At 39.4% G+C, this 17,726-nt stretch overlaps 1 protein-coding gene across 1 annotated transcript in view; it reads left to right on the top strand.

The window, feature by feature from the left end:
• Nucleotides 1-12,782, top strand: part of SYBU (syntabulin) — a gene marked incomplete at both ends in the record, with an annotated part of 42,581 nt that extends 29,799 nt beyond the window's left edge. The window contains 4 exons of the mRNA XM_083358184.1: nt 1,964-2,069; nt 8,773-8,979; nt 10,079-10,228; nt 11,684-12,782. Coding sequence (XP_083214310.1) covers nt 1,964-2,069; nt 8,773-8,979; nt 10,079-10,228; nt 11,684-12,782 — 1,562 coding nt within the window. The remainder of the gene's footprint in view (nt 1-1,963; nt 2,070-8,772; nt 8,980-10,078; nt 10,229-11,683) is intronic.
• Between the last annotated feature and the right edge of the window lie 4,944 nt (nt 12,783-17,726).

The following is a 17,726-nucleotide window of genomic DNA, read 5'->3' as shown; positions in this document are numbered from 1 at the left end:
GTTGAATAATATTATGATAGAAGAAACTAGGTATGTCTAGTCTGACAAAGAGAAGGACGAGGGGTAACATAATAGTAGTTTTCCAGTACTTGAGAAGGTGCCATAGAGAAGAGGGGGACAATCTATTCTCCAAAGCACAAGAGGGGAGAACAAGACACAACAGATGGAAACTAATCAAGAAGAGATCCAATCTAGAACTAAGGAGAAATTTCCTGACAGTGAGAACCATTAACCAATGGAAGAGCTTGCCTTCAGAAGTTGTGAGTGCTCCATCACTGGAGGTTTTTAAAAAAGAGATTGAACAGCCCTTTGTCTGGAATGGTATAGGGCAGGCTAGGCAACCTTCGCTCTTTTATGACTCGTGGACTTCAACTCCCAGAATTCCTGAGCCAGCCATGCTCCCAATTCAGGGAGTTGAAGTCCACGAGTCATAAAAGAGCCAAGGTTGCCTACCCCTGGTCTACAGGAAGCTCATTAGAGGGAGATCCAACCCTTTTATTCTATGTTCTAGTACTATAAGGAATCTTCTTGTTTGGGGAAGTCCACTGAAGAGACTGAGATATTACCTCAGCCAGATTAACATGCCAGTGGCTCCATTCCATCTAATTTAATATAGAAGACCATTTTTAACACTATGTTGTTAAGTCAGGGTTAAGCGGTATAGGTTCACCCTTTTTAATGGACCATGGCAGTGATGCAGTGACATCAATAGAGGAAGAACATGTGCCCTTGTCATTTGTTTGGGTTTTTTAAAAAGATTATGGGTAAATACAATGGAGATTTGATGTGCCTATGGTATCATTTCTTTAAAAAAAAATCTGGAAAAAATGGCACCACTTTAAAGTTAATGAATTTGGGGAGTACAATGAGGACCCAGATACAATGAGGTAAAATGAGGACCCAGATTGTTGGGGGCAATTAAGCTGACTTTGTAATAATGCCGCTTGGGGTGTGTGTGAAAGCCCTAATAAGCAGGCATATACATAGAATGAAGGCTACTGCTAAGCTTGTAAGCCGCCCTGAGTCTTCGGAGAAGGGCGGGATATAAATGGAATTAAAATTAAAAAAATAAAAAATAAATAAATGGTTGGAAGTGGAAGGTATGCCACTGGCTGCCCTTTCTGAATCAAGTAGATATTATTTATTATAGGAATTTATATGGCTCCAACCTTTCTTAATCAGACTGAATGGGCGGCTAACAGCCATGAAACCTGGAGCATACTGTACATATACAGTAAAAACAATAGGAAAAAACAATAAAAGATATTGGGCAAAAAAATCTTAATCAACCATAGCAGAAAACACAATATAAATTTCAATTTGATTGCAGCTTTGGGCGTAGATCCAGAGTTCCTTGGGAAAATGTTGCAGAAATGAAACTGTATGGCAAATAGAGTTGGGAGCCATGCAGGAAAGAAAGTATCATCAAAAATTTGTTGCCAAGCATGATTTTTCTCCCAGCTGGAAACTCTTCAACATCTAAAAAAAAAGTCCTTTTCAGGGGTAGGAATACTTTGGATTCTTTTAAGGATTGTCTCTTTGGGAACAGCTATTGTAAAAGACTGGGTACTTTAGCATGTCAATTGATTCCTACTAAACAAAAGGAACCCAAGCCAATAAATTGCTTTCAAGTTGAAATTTTTTTTTAAAATTACAATAGGCTTGTCTTGGGGAAAGAAAAATTCTCAGGGCAGCTCATAACAATGAAAAAGAAACTACATTTTATTTGCTTGTTTAATAATTTAATTTGTAGAAGAGCTATTTTTATCTTTGCTCTTTATTCCTGTGGAAATGTTAGAATATCTGAAAATGGGATCTGCCCTTCCAGTTTTGCAAATGGCAGGATGGGAAAGTTTCAAGCCAGGCAGGATGATGGTGGTGATTCATAGTGAGGCTTGTATGACGTACATTAATCTTTGAGATAGAATTTCCGTCAAATTTATTCCTCCCTTTTCCTTTCCAGGAAGCGAAGCTGATTTTAGTTCATCGAGTAGTACAGGAAGCATTTCAGCTCCTGAAGTCCACATGTCTGCTGGTTCCATAAATAAAAGATCATCATTTCCCCGCAAGTATGTCACAATACTTTATTCCCTTTTCATCTGGGTTATTTATAGGGAAGTGTGGGCATTACAAGTATTCCTCAACTTATAACCACAACTGAGCCCCAAATTTCCATTACTAAGCAAGACAGTTGCTGTTAAGTGAGCTTTGCCCAATTTTATAACCTTCTTGCAGTTGTTAAGTTAGTAACATAGTTGTTAAGTGAATCTAGCTTTGCCGTTGACTTTGCTTGTCAGAAGCTTGCAAAGGGGAATCACAGGCACACTGCAACCGTCATAAATACATGCCAGTTGTCAAGCATCTGGATTTTGATCATCGTGACCATGGGGATACTGCAACAGTCATTAAGTATGAAAAATCTGGGGAAAAAACTATTAAAAATACATGCTGGTTTAACTTTGAACAGTCATTAAATGAATGGTTATACTGTTAATCGAGGACTATCTTTATTAGAGTATAGCAGAGAAGGAAAATAATTTAAATGGTCAATTCTATCCATGCACGCATTCCAATGTTGCATCTGTGATAAGTAGTAGAAAGAGAAATCTAACACTTACGTAAAAATTATTATCTTGAGACACTGTTAGGCCCAGGATTCCCTGAAATCAATTTTTGTAGTTCTGAGAAACACTTTAAGTACTGCTTCCAAAGATCAGTGGTGCATTTTCCTGCCTGTTATGAAGCAAAGGACACCTGAAAGCTGAAGTTTAAATAATAAAATATGCTTAATGTTGTTCTTAAAATTAAGAAAATAGCCCCATTCCTCTTCCAAAGCAGGGTAGGATTAAAAAAAATGGCACCACCTATGTGACAGGGTCTCAACTACTTTTCTCTGTGTTCCATCAACTGCAACTTTAGGACCTATCAAAAAATATCAAAAGCAGCTTCAAATGATTGCCCAGAACTCTTTTAAAGGTATAAAACTTTCTTCATATTACTTTTACAACCCAGCAAAGTGAAAAATAATTAGAATTCAGAGAACAAGGAAACAGTTAGCCTTGTTCTCTTCACTGTACTCTTTTAATGCTATTAACCCTCTGCCAGTACAACTTTAATCCCTTCTAGTTTTATCAGTCTGAGTAGCTGTCTTGTTGCATGCTGAAAAGTTGTGCAAAGTTGTGATTCCTTTGGGGCTACAGAACATTGGGAGCTAAGAAAGTGGCAGGTTTTTTTAAAAAAAAAATTATTAAATTTGTGAGCCACCATCTTGCCACAATGCAAGTCCGAAACTTCTGGAAGTCTTCAAAAGTTTAACAACAATTCTAGAAACCCAGGTAGTCATCATCCAAATTCTAGCAAGAGCTTACTTTGATTGGCTTTCAGGCTCATTTCCCACTTGTTGGGGTCTTTTAACTTAATAGTTGAAAAATACATTAAGGCAAAAGTTTTTGTGGATAAATGGTCCATGTCATCAGCTAAATGTTATGAAGAGGATTATGGTCCAAGAAAATGTAAGAAACGAAAGAATTCTTACTTTGTATTGCAAACCAGGGTTTGGGAGATGCAGGCCAAAAGAGTGTTTGTCCAGCAAAGTTGTCTCGTCTAGCTGGTGATATCTGGCCTCAAAACCTCAAGCAGGTTGAATCTGGTAGTATGGTTTTTGATGACTGTGGAGTTGTAGGAGACGGTTGCTAGAATTGGGTATGTCTATTTACTGAAAGGAAGGACTAGGGGTGACATGATAGCAGTGTTCCAATATCTCAGGGGCTGCCACAAAGAAGAGGGAGTCAAGCTATTCTCCAAAGCACCTGAAGCCAGGACAAGAAGCAACAGATGGAAACTAATCAAGGAGAGAAGCAACCTAGAACTAAGGAGAAACTTCCTGACAGTTAGAACAATTAACCAGTGGAACAACCTGCCTCCAGAAGTGGTGAATGCTCCAGTACTGGAAGTTTTTAAGAAGACAGCCTGGCCACCCATTTGTCTGAAATGGTATAGGGTTTCCTGCCTGAGAAGGGGGTTGGACTAGATGACCTCCAAGGTCTATTCCAGGGGTAGGCAACCTCGGCTCTTTTATGACTCATGGACTTCAACTCCCAGAATTCTTCAGTCAGCTATGCTGACTGAGGAATTTTGGGAGTTGAAGTCCATGAGTCATAAAAGAGCCGAGGTTGCCTACCCGTGGTCCTATTCTATTCTATTCTATTCTATTCTATTCTATTCTATTCTATTCTATTCTATTCTATTCTATTCTATTCTATTCTATTCTATTCTAGCTGAGTCTGAGAGTGGGGGTCAAACACATCATCAGTCATGAGTCCCTTTATGCCCACAAGAGATCCAGCCCATTGTGAATTCCTTATCTATCACTAAATTGCTTTGATCTCTACAAGAATAGTTCATATTCTTGTAGAGAGCTTAAAGCTTACAATAAATCGATACCCATTTGAACTGCCTGGATCTCCTGATTTTCCTGGTGCTTGACAGGATTTTTTAAATAACTATATGGAAGATATCTTGCTTTGCTTTCTTTTAGGATGTTTTTCAACTTCCCAGTTTAGCTTGCATTCTTGGAATCCAAGGGCCAAACCAAGAAGTTGAAAACACCCTGAAAGAAATCAAAGGGAAGCAATGTCCATGTTATCAAGAAGACTTTATGAAGCTTTCCAGGTTCAGTTCAAGGGAAGTTTCTTTTCTAGCATCTTGTCCGTTAATATTGCATTCTTTTGTTGGATTTTTCAGTTTTAGAGACAAGAGTTACTTTTTTTTTCAACTGCTGATGGTCTGTTTTACATTTAAACACATATGTTCCTACATTCATACTATTCTCACTATGTTCTGGCTAAGTACAAATTGTGGTCATTATTTCCCCTCTTTCTAACAAAATTCTTTATAGAGAGAACTGAATTAGTTTGAATTACATGAAAAACGTGGCAGCTTCCATTCCAATCCTTCTAGGTCTCAGAAAGAATTCTGGATGTTTGAGCAGGAGCTGTTTATCATGATGACAAATCTCAACAAATGAATTAGTTGAGCCAAGGAAGCAAAAGGGGTCCTTGGTGGTCTCTGAGCTTGCTTGTTTTCTTGCAGACATTTCATTACCCAAACTAGGTAATATTACCAGCGCTAGTAAGGAGTGCAGTTTGCTGTCAGTTTATATTCTCGTGGCTTGCCTGTCAGTGTCAGAATGCCTCCATGAAGACCAACAAGCAGTCAGAAGACATGATGAAAATCCTTTAATTTTACAGCATATAGACAAATTTAACCATAGTTTCAGTTGGGGAAATGTGACCATACTAGTCTAGGGAATTTCTAGAAGCCTGGCACTCTGACAAATTATCCATCAATAGATACACAGACACCATCAACATATATAAATTATGCAAAAGAGACAATAAACCAGCCCAAAAGGGAACAAAAAGACCCAAGCATCTCTCCACCAGCAATCAGCACCAAGATCAGCACAGATGAATTCCAAGGTTAACATCAGACCAAAAATCAAGTAAACAATACCCCAGTCAAGAAACTGGCAAAGAAACCAACAGCAAACAGCCCAACTAAAGAATCTCTAAGACCACCCCACCAACGCTGACAGACAAGTCACTAGAATATATAAACTGACAGCAAACTGCATCCCTTACTTGCACAGATGTTACCTAGTCTGGGTAATGAAACATCTGCAAGAAAACAAGCAAGCTCAGACTGTCCCAAAGATGCTTTTTCAGGAGGCAACTGAACTTTTTTGTTTTTCTTTGAAAAAGTTTCGCTTCTCATCCAAGAAGCTTCTTTAGCTCTGACTGTATGGTGGAACACCTTTAGGACAACCATGACCTGGATGACTGAGAATCTCCATAGACATTAAGCAAGCTGAGAGAGCATCATGTCAGTCCTGAGCTGCAAATATTTTCCTTTATTAGTACCAAGGAAGCAAAGCAAGGAAAACACAGGGTTAGGCTTTTATTTTTCTACCAATGTTCTACATCATATTCTTTCAAATGGAGCCTTTGAATCAATGAGCTAAACTCTGCCTGCCAAAAATATCTTGGCCATGCCATGTATGTGAAACAGAGACACTATTTTCCTCCTGGTTTAAAATTGTAAGTGTGGCTTTTCTTCCCCACATGTGGGCCAGAGATTCATTCATGCAATTGTACTGCTGTGTCTTCTTCTTCCCTTCCTCCCCTCTTCCTTTTCTTGAAAGAAATGTGATCCAAGCCACTAACCTCTGTCTTGAGAAGCTTCTGTGACAAACACCCATGATACCATCTGGATGATATAAAGTGTTCCTTGCAATGGGTGGAGGAAACCAATTCAAAGAGATGCTTAATTAAGACTTCCTGCTTCTTGGCTGGTGACTTCTCATCCATGCATTCTGCCTATTATTTGTCATCTTATTTTTATACTTCAGAAGATACAGTTTTAATTATTAGATGTGGGTGTATACACATACACATATGAACACACACACACACAGAGAGAGAGAGAGAGAGAGAGAGAGAGAGAGAGAGAGAGAGAAAGCGCTCTTAATAAGCATGTGTAACTTGTTCAGTATTCACTTTAAAGATCTATCATAATATTAAGTTATAAAAATGTATTTGATCTATACTTTTCCAGTGAATAGATTCTCCAACCAGTGGTCAAAGCAAAGTGAGCATGGTTCATTACTATGTCAATGCCATGTTGTTCTTATGAAATATGGTTAGAAATCAAACATTTTTTAAAAATGGTACTTTTACTATATAAGAAAACAAGGTCTCATGACTTCAAAATTAAATTTGCAATCATTAGAAGAAGAAAAAGAGTGAAAGTATGATTACAGTCTGGCATAGTGCCTGAATAGACCATGGATGTTTACAATCTTGGCTTAGTCTCTTGTGACCTCTGCACATTGTAATTTAGAGCAATTATTAAATAAAAACAGGCAAGCAACTCTAAACTAATGTTTCTCAATCTCGGTGACTTTTAGAATTTGTGGACATCAACTACCAGAATTTCCAAGCCAGCAAGCCTACTTTTTTCAACAAAAGTTTATAAAATAGCAAAAATGTACCTCTTTTTGCCAAGCTTTTGATTATTGGAATAAACCTGGTTTTAATGTTTAAATTTGATTTTAATTGCATTGAGTTTCCTGTTATGTTTTATATTTTGTATTTTTGTTAATTTTTAATCAGTTCAAACAAACAGGAAGGTAGAATATAAATTCAGTGATTAAATACATAAATAAAACTACTGTCAGAAGAGAATATTTGTAGTTCAGGGTTGAACTGTGTGGTTCTTGTTGCTCTCTGAACTTGGTGGTTTTCTTGCAGATATTTCATTACCAAACTAGGTAACATCATCAGTTACCTACTAGTACTGGTGATGTTACCTAGTTTAGTAATGAAATGTCTGCAAGAAAGCTACCAAGCTCAGAGAGCAACAAGGACCTCATAAATACCTATTTTGGGTGTTGGTGACCCACCAAACCACTGCAAGGCATCCCAAAACAATGTAAAATTTGTTAACATTTCACAAGATTTCAGCAGGGCTGAGTGAAATTACTGAGTGAAATATTTGAATTTGAATTTGAATTTTATTGAATTTATATACCGCCCTTTCCCGTAGGACTCAGGGCGGTTTACAGGGCATAAAAAACGTCAATACAAAAATTAAGAACAATTAAAAAGATTAAACTAAATCCCTGAAAAAATATAAAACATATAAAACCCCAGTTAAAACCCAATTAAAACTCAGCCTGGGCCGGAAAGCTCGAAGAGCCAGGTCTTCAGGTCTCAGCGAAATGATCGAAGGTCGGGGGCAGTCCTAAGCTCCACGGGCAGCTGGTTCCAAAGGGCAGGAGCACCCACTGAGAAGGCCCTCCCCCTGGGTGTTATCCGCTGGCATTCTTTTACCGGTGGCACCCTGAGAAGGCCCTCCCTGTGGGAGCGCACAGGACGAAGGAAACTTGATGCCGGCTGCAGGTGTTCCCTCAGATATCCTGGACCCAAGACCCATGGCAGTCTTGCATTGATACTCACACAATTTGGAAACTTCCAGTCAAGAGACTCTGGAACTGTATTGGTTTCAATGGGCAACACCCACATTGACATTCCCTGGAGATTCTATACTGTTCCTTACTGCCTTTTTTATTCAACGGGGAGGGCAATTTAACAAGGCATGAAGTCAACTCTCATCATAAACTCCCTTCACATATGATAAAGATTTCTACACTTTGGATGGTGGTCTGTTTTGGAAAATATATTTTATGAAACCTTAGTTTGGGGCATGTAAAAACAGCCTGTAAAATATCCTGTTGTCATCTGCCAGCAAACAGAGATTTGAACTCTGATGTCTTTGTTCCCAGTCCAGGAGTCTTTCTGTTATACCATATTAACTCTAGATCAGTTAATAATTCTGTACTTACAACCATCAAGTAGGAGCTCTGTGTATCCACATTTAAAATTTTTAAAAAGAAAAGTTGATTTATTGTAAAAGTCTCGTGGACTAGCTCAATAAGCCAGTTAATCTAGGGATGCATAGTTGAGTTAATTGGTATAAAAGAGAAATTCTTCCTTAAATGAGAAAGAATACAGCAAAGGGCTCTGCTAACTACCCTGATTCAAAATAAATATTTTAAATATATATGCTACCTGGTTAATTTGGCCCTTGATAAAATTGACCTACAGAGATCTTGGTAATTAATGTCAAAGGCAATCAATAAAAACTGTCACAACTTCATGTCTTTTTTTAAGACATATTATAACCCATTGTTGATATTGTTGTCTCTTCTAGCCGGGGGCCTCATGGACGCAATCACGGTTCCTTGCCTTATAAGTCTGGGTCCAGCCCCCCAACCATAACCCGTGAGAAGGACTTTTTGTCAATGCTGTGCAAAAATCAGTTGAGTCCTGTCAATCCCCATCAGAATTATGGTGCCTCTTCAGCCAGCAGCAGCAATTCCGGTTCATACAAGGGAAATGATAATAGCCCGACTTTTAGGCAAGTGAATTTCTCCATAATATTTATCTCCTTGCTATCCTACCACTTTCCAAATCTTTAAACTCTTTCATCTCTAGCTGCCACTAGAGTTTCTCCAGGGAACATTATTTCAAGCTCATGAAATCTCTTGATCTTTGAGTTGCTTGTTTTGAGCCTCTGAACAAGCTCTTCTATTTTTTCTCCCCTTGGAAGAAGGATTCTTTCAAAAGGTCACATTCCTAACTTAATATCTGTGTTAACTATTTTTCTTTCCTTTTGAACCCATCTCCTGTGTGATGGGATGTAATCTAACACCGTTTCCCATTCCTTAGCCTGCATCTGCTTCAGAAATTCCATTGTGTGGAGCTGCTCTTAAGTTCTATTATCTTTGCCCATGTTTGACCTGTTCATTTGGTTACTTGTTTTGAAGTTTTTGCCAGAAGAAAAGAACTAATCAAGGTGATTAGTCCTGCGACTGTTAATCAATTACAAGAAACACAGTAGGTAGATTGTAGTTACTATTATACAATATGCAGTGGATTAGCCCTAGGCTTGTTGAGCTACTAGACATTTAGGATAATGTAATTTTGGTGTGCTTAAGACAAGACTTTTATTGTGTTTTTTCCAAAAATAATAAAACAAGAAGAGAAAACTTGGCTTTTCTGTTGAAATCAATTCCTTATTGGAAAGTGTTTAAAACTGAGCTATTACCTCCCAGAGATTAATCAAGATTTCAATCTAGAATTGTTTCAACCCAATCTGGCATTAAATGTGTATGTGCGTGCGTGCGTGTGTGTGTGTGTGTGTGTGTGAGAGAGAGAGAGAGAGAAAGAGAGAGAGAGAGAGAGAGAGAAAAAAATCTTCATTTTAAAAAATGCAGCCAGTTAAGGGGTACTTATTCTGAGGTAAATGCATATAGCAGTGTTTCTCCATTTTAGCAATTTTAAGGTTGTGGACTTCAACTCCCAGAATTCCTGACTATAGATTTCTGGGGGCTGAAGTCCACATATCTTAAAATGGCTAAAAATTGAGAATCACCGGCATATAGGAATGCAGTCAAAATCACCTATGCAGAATGCAACACAATTCTGCAAGCATAACAAATTTTTCCCTGCTGCAGGCGGCCAGCACGATACAACTCTTGTGGTGAGAACCATGGGATTAAGCCACCCAGTCCAGAACAGTATCTGACCCCTCTCCAACAAAAGGAAGTTACAGTGAGGCATCTGAAAACAAAACTGAAGGAATCAGAGAGCAGACTTCAGGAAAGGTAAAAGTTCTGGCTAGAAACAAATGCAAGAAGGAGAAGCTCATTTGGAGGTTTGTGATTAGGCTATTTTCTATCATCTCTTCTAGACGGATGTCAATTATAAACCTAAATTATAGAGCTTCTAAACAACGTTTTGGGAGCTTAAGTAACTATATGGAGAAACAGACAATTTTGGAAAGGAAAATCAACATGGGACAGATAAATAGCTATATGTATTTTACTCAAAAGTCTCTGGATTTGAAGCACTTCTAGATAAGAGTTGGGAAAGACAAGAGATCTCTGCTTGATCTAGTGCTGTAATCAATCTTGTGTCCTCTAACTTCAAATTCCTAAAATAAAATATTGTGGGAATTGTCTAGAATATCTGAAGGACATCAGGTTGCCTATTCACCTGTTCATACAGATTTAGACAGACTTATATTAGAGATATATTTACAGATCTGAAACTTGTATGCATTGTATCACCTACAGTTACTGTTTCCCAAGTCACAAGTCACCCCTTCTAATCCTACGTTGCGGTATAATGGGATTATTAAAACAGCAGCATAAAACACAACTGCAATGAAATAGGTATATATATATATATATATACACATACACACATACATATATAATAAATTTAAAAACTGGAATCCCAGGTGTAGAGACATCTGAAGTCAGTAAAAATAAAAACAATGAACTCCGGGATATAAGAAAAAAATCTTCTTGATTGCTGAGTTTTCGTCAACAAGCTTTTGAGAGCAACAGCTTGTTGACGAAAGCTCAGCAATAAAGAAGATTTTTTTCTTATATCCCGGAGTTCATAGTTTTTATGTATATGGAAAGGGACATGGTGGCTCACTGGGTTAGGACTCTGAGCTTGTCGATCAGAAGGTCGGCAGTTTGGTGGGTCGAATCCCGAGTGCCGCGTAGCAGAGTGAGCGCCTGTTACTTGTCCCAGCTTCTGCCAACCTAGCAGTTCGAAAGCACGTAAAAATGCAAGTAGAAAAATAGGGACCACTACGGTGGGAAGGTAACAGCGTTCCGTGCGCCTTTGGTGTCTAGTCATGCCAGCCACATGACCACGGAGACATCCTCAGACAAACGCTGGCTCTTCGGCTTTGAAACGGAGATGAGCACCGGCCCCTATATAGTGTGTGTGTGTGTGTGTGTGTGTGTGTGTGTGTGTATAATACACACACACACACATATATATAATACACACACACACATATATATATACACATACACACATACATATATATACACCTGGGGCAAGTAGCAACTTAGGAAAAAAATCCTGTTGACTGTAAAAAACACTTGCCATGTGATCTATATTATTCTGTGCCCAAACAAAACAAAAGATATCAAAAGAAATACCTCTCCACTGTCCTACAGCTTCCTCATTAATCACCATGTCTTTACCCTCAGAGTTGGAATCTCAAAAGAGCATAACATTTTTTTTCTCCTCCTTAGAGAAAGCGAAATCAAGGAACTTAAATCTCAACTGGCACGCATGCGGGATGACTGGATTGAAGAAGAATGTCATCGTGTGGAGGCCCAGCTTGCCTTGAAAGAAGCACGAAAAGAGATTAAACAACTCAAGCAGGTCATTGAAACAATGAAAAATAGCCTGGCTGAGAAAGACAAAGGGATTCAGAAGTATTTTGTGGACATCAACATCCAGAACAAGAAATTGGAGTCTTTGCTTCAGAGCATGGAATTGGCCCAGAATGGCTCTTCTCGTGAGGATCAGAGCTTAGAATATGAATGTGAGTCACCTGACAAGTCTTTCACCACGAGTACAACTTATTCCAAGATGGCAGACAGCATGCTCACAGAGAACCATTCAGTGGAGGCAGACAGTGGTGTACTGCTCAGTGATGATGTTGCGAATGGGAATGACATTTTTGAAGAAACCATGTATGCTACCACTCCTGAATTTGGTCACTCGGTTCTTTTCACATCTTCTACTTTCAACCATCTGGATCTTGTGCAAAGCCTAGGCAACTCCCAAGTAGAGGATGACAATCACAGTGAAGCAATGGAACAAGCTGTTCAGGCTGATGTGTTGCTATACAGATCAGGCATAGAGCAGCTGATTGAGAACATGTTCAAAACCCAAGATGGTTGTCCAATCAGCCCATCTCCAGTTTTGGTGGAATCCAGTGTGTCTCGTCCTGAAAGTATCTCAAACTTGCTTGTGGATTTGACACCAACGGATCCAAATTCTGCTATCCTCTTATCTCCATTGGAACCCACGCCCACTGCCATTGATTCTCGATATTACAAAAATCGAGTCATGAAGGAACTGGATTTCATAGACTATGACACCAAGAACCTTGGGAATGTGACAAAGTTGTCTGAGGGAAACATTGTAAGAAGATATTGGAGCAGCAACTTCCTCATAGATCTGTTGGCCATTGGTGCCCCCATTGTGCCAACAATCATGTGGATGTTTAGTACTAGGAAAGGAGGAACAATTCCAATCTTCACTTTTGGAGCATTGCTTCGTGGCTGCTGCCTGCTGGCTTTAAATTCTCTTCGTCATGAACCGCTCACTCTTCAACCTTAGATAATCACTGTCTTGAATGGTGTGTCAAGAGATTGAATTCTGGTGGATATATAGTGAGGCCATTTAAAAAAAAAGTGGTGTGCATCATGGTGAAACTGCCTGTTTTGCTCCTAAATGTTTGATTTGCACTATATTTAACTGAGAACATGTTCATTGTTTGAATTTGAAGGCAAACTATTGATGGCATGGGGACTTGTTTCCATTATGTGTATACACAAGTGCATTTATAGCGCATGATCAGCACTTTCCATCCTGTGGTCGGATGTATGGATTGTGATACCAAATGTTTTCTGATGTGAAGGTCAGGTTCATTCTTTCAAAGGCACATATATAACCCCACCCAGCATGTGTTGTCTATGCTTCTTAATGGCACAATTGTGATGCAGTCATGCTCGCATTCCATTCATCATGTGTACCCAGGGATCATAACCAAATTTGCCCCCCACCCCCGTGTATTAATGTAGATGGGTGGGAATCCTGAATTGTGTTATTTTGTTTATAAATATGGCTGTGAATATATTTTACTGAGATTTGTCTGAAGTCTTAAATGAAGTCTTACTGGAAGTGTAATGTTAATCTATGAAGGAATATTTTAAATGTGTGATGTATTAACTTATTTTTCCCCTTGTTTAATACAGTAATCTTTCAAGAAAGCAAAACCCTTTGAATCACATGTTGTAAATAAAGCATGCTGAAACTGAAGTGTGTTTATGGTAGTTACCTATGGCACAATACAAGAGATTTTATGCTATTGTCCATATAGAAGCTTTAGGTTATTTGAAGTAGTGGTTAATCCTCACTTTCATGTATGTGTGTGTATGTGTTGGAAGGTGTCATAAATTCTTTGTTAATTGTTAAAAATAAAGTCAATAGCAGAATGTGCAACTGCTACAAACTCTAGTTCCCTTTGAAGATTAGCCACTATTGGTAGTCCTCAATTTAGACCATTTATTAAGCTTGTCTGAAATTATGACAATGATAAAAAAGAGTGACTTAAGACCAGTCCTCACATCTCTCATTGCAACTTCTCCATGGTCTCATGATCAGAATTCAGGCACTTGGCAACCAGCATATATTTACGAAAAGTTGCAGCATCTCAGGATCACACAATCGTCATTTGCAATCCTCCCAGCTGGCTTCTGACAAGCAAAGCCAATAGGGAAAGCTGGATTCGCTTAACTACCATGTGAGTCAATTAATGACCATGGTGATTGGCTTAATGACCATGGCATAAAAGGTTTTAAGATCAGGTATGACTCATTTAATAACCACCTCACTTAGTGAGGGAAGTTTAGCCCCCATCATCATCATAAGTTGAGGAGTACATGTACATGGAGCCTGTATTTTTGCTTGGTGAATTTCATTCCTTTTGTAGCAATTACGTAGGATTTCCTCTTGATAGAAGCTTTCTGTCCTCTGTCCACTTCCCCATACCTGTCATAATTTAACCATAACCCTAACCCTTCCCAATATAATCATCTCATCTTCTTTTCCCATCTCCATCCATATCTCTTTGGAGAGATTTGTGTGCAGGAGGCTTACAGATTTCTGTGGAAGATTTATGGTTGGAGAATGAAAGTGACTGGTATGTAGTCTTTCTTAAGCATTCTTCAGTCAAGGATCACTAAAAAAAATCATTTGGAGAATGCAAGGCCACCCAGTCATCCAAATGCTCCTTGCTCATATTTTCATTTTTAAAAGCAAGGAAGTTCATATTCTGGCAAATCAAATAATGGTTACAATTGCATTTTCCTTCCCATTTTCAATGTCCTTTTCAAACTACATTTTCTACCAAGACACGTATTCCAAATTTGATAGTCAATTATCACTTATTTTATGTGCACCAGGCTGTGAGAACAACAGTTAAGGGTGAGAAGCTCTATGACATCCCAATGTTAGATCATTATTGCTGCATTTCCTATTCAACCATTTTGGGGAGTTGGTTTTGCAAGATCACAAATGGGTACTCCATGCCTACTGTGTTCCCCCAAAAATAAAACCAGGTCTTATATAAATTTTTGCTCCAAAGGATGCATTAGGGGGGTTTTTCCAGTTAGGTCTTATTTTCGGGGTACTAAATATGTCCATCTGGCTGACGATCTTAACTGGAGCTTGAAAAATCATGCTAGGCCTAATTTTCCGGTTGGGTCTTATTTTCAGGGAAGCACATTATTTTCACCACTCAATAAACCAGTTTTGAACCATTTAGCTATTTTTTGCATCTGTCTGGCACTGTACACCCAAGGGTGGACACTGAAGCAGCCAAGTTGGAGAAGGCTAGTTTAAGGAATCAATGACCTAAATACCTGAGGAGACCAAGCCAATTACTTCCAAAATATAAGAGGACAAAAGTGCATGTATGTGGAACTGAAGCCATCTCTTCACCACATTGCCACTAAGTGGAATATGTGTAAAGATGGTGGCCGCAATTGCAATCAGAAGCCCACTGTTTTACTTGCACACCCTTTACAGCCAATGCATGTAAAAGGGCAGGGCTTTTTATCATGCAGATGGGATTCTGATTTTTGGCCCCATTTCTTGTCTTCAAAGAATATACCAAGAAAAGATTTGGTGAACCTTCAAATTCGGTATCATTGATAGAAAAACTTGGGGAAACAAAGTCTGCATTCCCTTGAGCAGTGGTAATCCATAGCATACCCACATACTGTACATTAGAGATTTTCTTTGCCCCCAGATATCCCCGATAGGCTCAAAAATAGTGCCTAACAAATTCAAAGCATATTATTAAGAAATAATCTCTTAGACCATGTTGAGATTGCTTATGAGCAATACCTAGGTCCTAGGATATTCTTTGCATAAGTGCTTTGACACAGGGGAAAAAATCACTTGAAGCAATCTGTTCAAAATAAAGGAGAATATTTGTAGCTGAGGGTTGAAATGAGGGATCCTTGGTGCTCTCTGAGCTTGAGGGTTTTCTTACAGACGTTTCACTACCCAAACTAGGTAACATCATCTCTGCTACTGCTGATGATATTTCCTAGTTTGAGTAATGAAACACCTGCAAGAAAACAACCAAGCTCAGAGAGCACCAAGGACTCCTGAAAAATGTATGTGTTTGGGTTTTTATATCTTTTTTTCATAGTCTATACTCAAACCTGGATGTCCTGGACAGTATTTATTTATTTATTTATTTATTTTACTGAATTTGTATACCACCCTATTCCCGTAGGACTCAGGGCGGTTTACAGGGGAGTTAAAACTATGAAACACAAAAATTAAAATCAATTAAAACAATTAAATTCAAGCCCCCAAAGTAAATCTAAAACCCAATTAAATTAACAACCCCACAGTCTGGACCAAACAGCTCAAAGAGCCAAGTTTTCAGGTCCCGGCGAAATGAGCGAAGGTCGGGGCAGTCCTAAGTTCCGTAGGTAGTTGGTTCCATAGGGCAGGCGCACCCACAGAGAACGCCCTTCCCCTGGGAATGACCCGTCGGCATTCATTAACCGGCGGTACCCTGAGAAGGCCCTCCCTGTGGGGGCGCACAGGACGATGGGAAGATGATGCCAGCAGCAGGTGTTCCCTTAGATCAGACGTGTCAAACACAAGACCCGGGGGCTGGATCCGGCCCGCGAAGTGGTTTCATGTGGCCCGCGAAGCCATCCTGGAAACAGTGAGGGAACGGCCCCCACTGCCTTGGCCCTGGCCCAGAGACCCTCCTTCTGCCAGAGACCCTCAGATCTGTCCCACTCCTGCCCAGGCCCCCATAGGCACCCTTATTATTTATTTATTTATTTATTTTAATTCCATTTATATCCCGCCCTTCTCCGAAGACTCAGGGCGGCTTACAAGCTTAGCAGTAGCCTTCATTCTATGTATATGCCTGCTTATTAGGGCTTTCACACACACACCCCAAGCGGCATTATTACAAAGTCAGCTTAATTGCCCCCAACAATCTGGGTCCTCATTTTACCTACCTTGGAAGGATGGAAGGCTGAGTCAACCCTTGATGCCAATGATGTAGAGCTGGCCATGCCCACCCAGTAGGCCATACGCACACTAGCCACGCCCACCCAGTAGGCAATACCCACCCAGGCCATACCCACCTGGCCCCCTGAGGGCAACCGCAATGCTGATGCGGCCCTCAATGAAATTGAGTTTGACACCCCTGCCTTAGATAGTCCGGACCCAAGCCATTTAGGGCTTTATAGGTCATTACCAGTAGGGGTTGTGGTAGGGAAAAGACAAAACAAAATAATTTCAAAAGGAACAAGGCTGTGGACCTTAACAGTGGCCAGGGCGGCTGAGAAAAGGGTGAAGACAGAGGAAAGGAAGGTGCCAGACAGCTCAAGGGCAAACAGGCATGCATTCGGGCTGGGCAGAAGAGGGAGAAAAGGGATGACAGATGCCAACCCAACCTTAGTTGCTGCATTAAATCAGTCCAATTTCACTCTGGATTTTCTTTCAGCAGAAACTGCAGCAAAAGCATGAGTTTGGTAGAAATTCCAGAAAGAAACGGTTTGCTTCAAGTTCAAAACACCTTTTCCATTTCATTCTCTTCCCTTTCTCCCACTAACAGTAACCTTTTTTTTTTTTTTTGCTCTCCCGAAGGAGCAGGTGGCTAGAACAACATTGCTGGAAACTTGATAAATGGCACTACCAGTTGCTAATGAGTGATATTATTACAAGTCATTGGAATATATATTTCAACTCTCTTCTGTACATAATCTTCATTTCAATTTGGATAATCAGCAGGTCTCTTTATTGATATAAAATCTTCAAATCTGCTTTTCAAGCGGTAGTCTGAATCTATTATATTGCCGGAATTCTGTGTTCTTACTGACAGTATTCACAATTTTCCCCTTAGAAGTTGTTTTTTATTGGATCCCATTGAAACAAAGAAAAAGAAACCTAAATCCCATTACTTTCAATAAAATTTAGTGATATTTAGGTTTATTCTCAGAAGAATATTCATTTTTTGAG

This window comes from Vipera ursinii (assembly GCF_947247035.1).
Source record: "Vipera ursinii genome assembly, chromosome: 3".
NCBI classification, from domain to species: Eukaryota; Metazoa; Chordata; class Lepidosauria; order Squamata; family Viperidae; genus Vipera; species Vipera ursinii.
The sequence above is the reverse complement of the archived record's forward strand: the minus strand, read 5'-3'. Positions and strand labels throughout refer to the sequence as shown.